This window comes from Akebia trifoliata, chromosome 15 (assembly GCF_017979445.1).
Source record: "Akebia trifoliata isolate Shusen 1 chromosome 15, ASM1797944v1, whole genome shotgun sequence".
Classification (NCBI taxonomy): domain Eukaryota; kingdom Viridiplantae; phylum Streptophyta; class Magnoliopsida; order Ranunculales; family Lardizabalaceae; genus Akebia; species Akebia trifoliata.
Window position 1 is genome coordinate 11,726,974 of NC_141389.1, and position 7,228 is coordinate 11,734,201.

Consider the following 7,228-nt stretch of genomic DNA (forward strand, 5'->3'; position numbering starts at 1 on the left):
TGGTTAAGGGGGTCGAAAATAAGAGTATATCTGGGGTCTCCATATTCCAACTAAGATGAAGGCATTTGTAAGGAAATTGCTTCATTCAACTTGTCTAATTGAGGTGTAGAAATGAAAAACGATTCCGGTTGTATCAAGGTTTTCGATGAGTTTCTAATTGATGAAAAATGTTCCATGTATTTTTAAAATTTCTAAGCGCAATGAGATTATTTAGGTAACGCTTTGGAACTCGATCTATAAAATTGTCTTCGATTGTTATGCAATCTAGATGGTCCTCAGGAAGAGGTCTATATATTTTCTGTCCCTCAACTCATTTGGCAATGACATTTTCTCAAAGTCATCATGCACTCATTTGATTTCTTGATCATGATCACATTAGAATTTGTAAGCATTGGATTAATCAAGTGTCAATGGATTAGGTTGAGTGGTTTGTCAATAGAGATTGACTGGACTATTTTTGACCAAGTGTTGATTTGACTCTTTTGGGTTGACTGTGTGAATAAAGGGTTTGTGCTATGATATTGGGTTTTCTTTTGTTTTGGAACTATTTGCTCGCAAGGTTAATTATGGTATTGATTAGGGATTGTGTTCCTTGAGCAGTGATTAATCGATGATTGTTTGATTGCTGCACTAACATTATGTGAATTTGGAAAGTTGTGCAATTTTACCTAGGCAACGTTCAGGGTAGATTGTGGAGGAACAGATAATTTGATTTCTTTTCATTTTTTTTTTTTCCTTTCTTTTTTCAAGAGATGATTTAAGGATCAATTGTTACTGGGACCTAATTCGTAACTTAATAGTCAGATTAAAAACAAGAATAAAAAATGAAGTAGATGAGAGAATGATCTGATTTGAGGTATTTCAGACCTAAACACTAATTAGAGATGGTCAATCTCTATTATGCAGCGTGACCTATTATATTATTGTAGTCTTTACTACTAATCTTTAGGTGCTTGACTTAGAGGTTTAATGATAGAAATGAGTCAGTAAGGGTTGATGATTGGTGTGGGGTGATGTAGAAATTGATGATTGATAATGATGTGAATAATCTTGAAAGGGGTGCAGAAACAATTGTATGAATGATAAGAATGAAAACTGGTGGTCTATGTTGGTTTTGTTGAAGTCGATGTGGGGTGATTTTATTGGTGTGAAGGTGATGTTAATTGATGGGAGAAGTAGCTTCAATTGGATTTGATATGGGATGATGATCAAATCTGAATTGTTTTTTCCCTTTTGGTTTTTTGATGGCATGGTAATGTTGAACAAAGGGAAGTAGCAGTGAGGAGAGGAAGTCGGTTTGGAGTAGTGTTCTCATCTAATTAATAGTAATTTCTTTTGGGGAAGAGGCAAGGACCAAGGATGGTTTATGTTTATTCAAGAAAAGACGGGTACTGATTTAGCAGATCCCTTTACGCTAATGTGACTAACTATCAAGAAAAGACGAGTATTAACGGATCCCTTGTCCTTGCAAGGAAAGTGTTAGTGAGAGAAACTCCAATCGGGGACTTCAAATTGGCATTATCTTCATTTTGAAGACTCCAAAACACTTTTGAACTCCAACAGGTCTCTTACTTCAAATCATTATTCCTTCGTCTAAAACACTATTCACTCAGATTAAAAAAAAAATGTAAAAAGGGGCACAATAGGTATTCTGAAAAAGGTGAACAATGATAGAGATCCGCCTTCAAATCTTCTCTCCCCCCTCTGTATTTGAAGATGTGAACAGTGATAGAGGGGATTTTTTCTATTTTGAAGGACAGTTGGAGTTTTCAGAAGCCTAACATCTCTAAATATAAAGATTTGAAGGAAGGTCGTAGTTGCTCTGATTATGCAAGAAAAGACAAGGACCGAGTTAATAGATCCCTTTATCATTGTACGGGTAAATGTGTTGATTTATGACTCAGGTAATGGACAAACAAATGTTAGTTCAAAGCAAATACAGAGCAATACTTAAAGCACCAAAATACCTAAAAGCAAGTATAGACAAACAAAACCTATGTTTTTTTTTTTGATAAAAAACAATCCAACAAGTTAGACCATATTTACCAGTCATTCGATCTTTGATCGATTGGTTCCAAACCATCCATTTGGAGTGATGGATCATTATATATGTAATATATATGGTCATTGTCAAATCAAATTACTTTAAGCATTAATACTAACAGACTTAAGAAAGAGTTTTTGTGATATTCTTTAACAGGAAAAGAAATAGTTTAGTTAAACCAAATCAGTTTAAACAAACAATAGAATCCATGAGTTGCATATAGACCAATTGTCATAACTAACAAACCAACTGAGTCTGAAAGAAGAAAACAATGAAAACATGGTGCGGTTTCTTCTCAAAAGGGGAAAGCCATGTAGCTTCCATACTTCACCTTAAACAGCTCCTGTTGCTGGGCCAGAAGCAATATGGGAAGGAGATGGGTTCGGACCGACACGTAGAGTGAGATCGTACATACCCAACTGTTGGTTTGGATTTGTTCTTTGGGGAGGATTATTGAACACCTCAGCATTTCTGCAATAAAATTGTTACTTGCAGTGAGATGTTTATCAAACTTAAACCTAGTTTTCCAAGAAAGTTAAAATAAACCCTTGGAAGATGTCTGACCTGTTTGCTCTGGCAAAGTTGAGACCTTGAGGTAAGGCCCTAGGTTCAATCCGGTGACCAGCTACGCCAGGGAAGAGTTGTTCCTGTGAGGATATTGGCAAAAGACTTTTAAGTTGCATTTCTTAAGTATTGTGTGAATGTTTTAAACCCTAGATCAGACCATGAAGACAAGAAAAAAAACACACACACCCTACATATCGGGATGAGTGATTCACTAACTCAGAAAGAATTTACAACTTGGAATTTATCCTTAGTTATATCTCCTTCAGATCTTCACAACCCTAAAATCCTAGGTTCCCTATGATTGCAACCTTAGTATGAATGTACAATACACCAACTTCTATAAGTAGATATAGAATATTTCAGTATTTTGGTTACTTATTTAACTCCTATAAGTACGAAAACAAGAAAAAGAAGAAGAAAATAATCTTGCCCGTTGAGCAGCAGATGCTCCAGTCCTTTCCATTTGAGTAAGTCGTTCCTGTCATAAGTTGATCATTGCAGTCAATTAGAAGCATCCAGATATACCATTGACCAATAAGTTATATTGGTTTACTCCGAGGGCAGGTAATAATGTAAATTACATAAAAAAATGTTGAGAATCAATAATTAGAAAAGAGAAAATTTCTATTCTTATGTAATAAGGATTAACAACTTGATTAAATTTTTTGTCATTAAAATTAAACTTAAATAGAAACAGAGGGGAAGGTGCAGGAGAAGCAAAGGCAAGATTCTAATACCCCCCTAGCACCATTGCCAGTAGAGGAGTGAAGTTATGCCTTTGGAACTTGACTCAACACAGGGATCCCTTCTTAGGGAAGGAAAACACGTATGGCAGAATGGCTTCTTGAGAATTCAAAGACAAGCAAAAGGACGCTTTAACCCATTTGCCCACATATGCTTTGTCTTTCCTAGCGATGACACCCAAAAAGTGACAATTGGGCATTTTCTCTTCGATGGAAGAAGAAACTACTAGCTCCCATGAGCTAATTGAGTGTGATACTCATAGTAAGATTTTGCTTGATTGAGTCAGGCCCGTCTTGTGAATACGGCTTGATTCCATTTTGGTTGCCCAGGTGTGGGTTGGGCAACTCACCCTCTTCCGACCTTTTAAGGGGTCAGAAGGACAACGGGTGGGGTGGTGGTGTCCAATCTAGGTAAGAGACTATTTTTTCACTTTTGGACGGGGCTATACGCCTTTAAACAGTAATGGATGTTAGAAACTATTTTGGGCAGACTTAAGATCTATAAGCAGGAAAACACACAGATGCATGCTACGAACATGAATTGATAGGCTGTGAAGTATTTAAAAGAAAAGAAAAGAAATACATTCACAGTTCATCCAATGTCTATATGGTTTCAGCCGATTTACTATGCTTAGAAGCAAGGAAGAAAATATTCCAAAATGAAAATTGCAAGACACTCTTTTCAAGTTTTTCTTCCTGTGTTTTGTTTTTATCATAGTGGAGAAGTTTATTCTTCGTGAATGTAGCCACATCGATGAGATGAACCGCATGAGTAAGAAGAAATTATTCAACGTGTATTTGGTGTGAGATATAGAAGTGAATTACCGGTGCTCTATAAAACGTGATGATTTCATTTGGTAGGGCACTTGTCATCCTAGTAATTTTCGACATTGTTTTCACCAGTAATATTTAAATTCTATGTAAACGAGTATTTGCCTACAATGTACCTTCCGCGCTCGAACCAGACCAATAGAATTGACGAGCATTTGTTCCATTTCTTTGAGTAGGACTGGGTTATTAATGGTTTCAGGATTGGTCCAGTGGCTGCAAGTATTTTACCAATCACAATTATAATTAGGGTTTTATTAACAAAGTTTTAAATTGAAGTTGCAAATAGAAGTGAGACCTCAATCGATTGTTGGCATAAAAAATTTGTGATCGCAGCTGCATCAACTTATCCCGCAATTCCTGCCATAACCAAGGAAAAAAAAAGAAGGAAATATTAATTATAGCACATGAAGGACTTGAAAATTAAGGTTCGAGCCAGTAAGATACGTACTGCGATTTGTTGCATCCTGTTGAGAATATACATGATGACATTAGAATAGTTAGCCAACAAAAAAAAAAAAAAAAAAAAGCAGTTCATTCATGATTAAATTAGAGAGATTTTACTGTCACACCGACTTTTATCAATGCCACCCAAGATGTGTTAATTCTCTGATGATTTACATATGAATTGGGGTGGTGTTAGCAAAAGTTGGCATGAGAATAGAATCTCTCTGAAATTCACAAGAAATTATTGATCTAAGAAGAAAACATGACCTGAAAACCGAAGCGTCCATGTTGTCATGATCCTTTTCAAGCATCTTTTTCAAGATCTGCCATTAGAAAGACATCCAATACAACATTTATCCAAGAAACAGAAGCAAATAAGTACTCAATCTATCTTTAAAAGATCAAAATAATTTACAAAACAACATTAATAAAGTCCAAACAATCTTACTGTCAAAGAGTTCTTCACCCTGTTTCAAGAGAGGGAAGAAGGTCTTAGTATCCTCATCCTCTTTGAAAAATAAAACTAATGCTTAAATAAAAATCTGGTTTTAATTGGAAGATTATAAGTTTTCACCTCTCCTTTCTGTCATCAGGGGTTGTCAATTCATACTTGGCAACAATTGAGTTTAAATCGCTGAAAATACAATAAAGGATAAATTGGTTATTTCCATTGCGACTTATATAACAAGAATAATATTTATCAAAATCAGATTTTTCTAATTGAAAAAAATGTTTTTTAACAATGCGACTGTTATCAATGTGGCTATCATAGTCCTTGTCCTATCTTAATTTTATAATAATCAATTTGTTATAGATAGATTTTAAATTATTCTTTTCATATATTAAATGATAAGGCCTTGAAAAACATTTAAGTGTAGAAAGTATTCGAGTGTTATAAGATGCATAATAATGTGTACAACTTGGTACACGCCAAATCATGTTGTTATTAGGATTAATATTAGGATCCAACAACTATTCACTAATATCCAATCCAATGCTCAAGTCCAATTCCCATTTGTCTTACTCTTACCATTAAAATCAAGACCATGAATTCAACCAAAATCCTCAATCTTGAAAAACCATTGTTTTTACAAATGTCCCATGATCTGCCCCTTATATATAAACACACAGGGAAGTGTTCAGAGGTCCTAAAGAGAGTCAAACATTTTTCAAAATAGGGGTTAGAAGTTTTAGAATGAGATGATTTTTTGTGAGCATAATCTCTTTGGTGAAGAGATCATCCTCACCAAAAATCAGCTCATTTCGAAACTTCTAAACCTAGTTTACCAGTTAGAAGAATTGTAGACTGTCCGATTTTTGTAACCAAATTTCGATGGGGTTAGAAGTTTCATAATAGGCTGATTTTTGGTGATGTTTGGCTCTCTTTAGGGCCTCCGAACGCCACCCATATATATTGTAAGAAAAAAAATCCTTTAAAGCCCAAAATACCATTAAATCCTCGATGATCAACCTTATATTGAATCCACAATGATCAAGTTCCCAACTTTGAGCCACGGAATCTTGCATGATCAAAGTTCATCTTACCCATAAAACCCCATTTCATTTGTGGATTGAAATATATAAGTTTTTTTTTTTTTGTTTAGTCTAAATTGATCATGGTTTAAGTGAACGACTTGCTGTTCCTCTTCTACACAATGATCAGAAACCCATTTGAAAACAAAATTTTTTCCGTAACCTCTTGAGCAAGCAATTATTAGTTCATCCACAACATATTTGGACAAAGACAATAGATTTCAAGGAATTAGATTTTCATCAAATTCGTATTGATCGTTGACCTTCGTGAGGGTATTAGAGTATTATATGATTCACTATGATAGAAGGTATATTATAATACACTAAATCCTGTTCTTATTGGAATTGGGACCAATACTAAGATTATGATAGATTTTGATTAGATTAAGTTTATTTATATAGAAATCGCTTCTACTTCTGATTGTTCTCTTGAATTTTCTATATAACCATATTGGGGTTCCTGTTATCATAATTAAGAGAATCTATTCAATTTCTTTCTTCTTGAAGTAACTTAATTTTACATAAATTAGAAATAAAGAAAAAAAAATTCTATAAATACTTTCGATCAAGAAAATTACCTATTCGCTCCAAGGCAGAGGATTGGTTTCCCACCAGGAGTGAACATTAGGGCAAGGACATCAACGTTACACAGAATGGACACATCATTCACTTTGCTCATGATTCCGTGCTTGCGTTTCGTGAATGTGCTCTGCCTCACAAGCGCTGTCTCCAACCTCCGGATCTTAATCTTCGACCTTCCCATCTGAAAATTTATTGTTCTTTATATCCTTCAAAAACAATTTTTATTTTATTTTTTATATATGCAAAAATGATACTTGATGACATGGTGGGAAATTTTTTTATGAAAATCTAGGATAGAAGATAAATCTACTCCAACTAAATTGCTTAAAATGAAAAAACTTGACTTAGATGTTCACAAGAGAAGTAATAAGCAATTTAGCACAAAAAGAAAAAGAAAAAAAAAACAGAAAAAAGAGAAGTAATAAGCAAACACAAACATATGGGTTATTCCCTTTCTGATTGAAACCCTAAATACCCTACTGTA

At 34.5% G+C, this 7,228-nt stretch overlaps 1 protein-coding gene across 1 annotated transcript; it reads right to left on the reverse strand.

The window, feature by feature from the left end:
* Window positions 1–2,256: 2,256 nt before the first annotated feature.
* On the reverse strand, window positions 2,257–6,946 carry LOC147384353 (agamous-like MADS-box protein AGL30). Its single transcript, XM_086426798.1, has 10 exons — window positions 6,741–6,946; window positions 5,204–5,263; window positions 5,078–5,096; window positions 4,897–4,952; window positions 4,634–4,649; window positions 4,481–4,542; window positions 4,302–4,398; window positions 3,042–3,089; window positions 2,609–2,691; window positions 2,257–2,515 (listed from the first exon to the last, which is right to left on the reverse strand). Exons 1-10 carry the CDS (start codon window positions 6,923–6,925, stop codon window positions 2,377–2,379), a joined length of 765 nt encoding a protein of 254 aa, XP_086282924.1. The 5' UTR covers window positions 6,926–6,946; the 3' UTR covers window positions 2,257–2,376.
* Between the last annotated feature and the right edge of the window lie 282 nt (window positions 6,947–7,228).

Excerpts from the sequence above, each read along its gene's own strand:
- LOC147384353 (XM_086426798.1), bottom strand. The coding sequence starts at position 6,925 with ATGGGAAGGTCGAAGATTAAGATCCGGAGGTTGGAGACAGCGCTTGTG. Across the intron at positions 5,264-6,740 it reads CTCTGCCTTGGAGCGAATAG|CGATTTAAACTCAATTGTTG; the intron begins GTAATTTTCTTG and ends TTGTATTTTCAG. Across the intron at positions 2,692-3,041 it reads GAGCATCTGCTGCTCAACGG|GAACAACTCTTCCCTGGCGT; the intron begins GCAAGATTATTT and ends ATATCCTCACAG.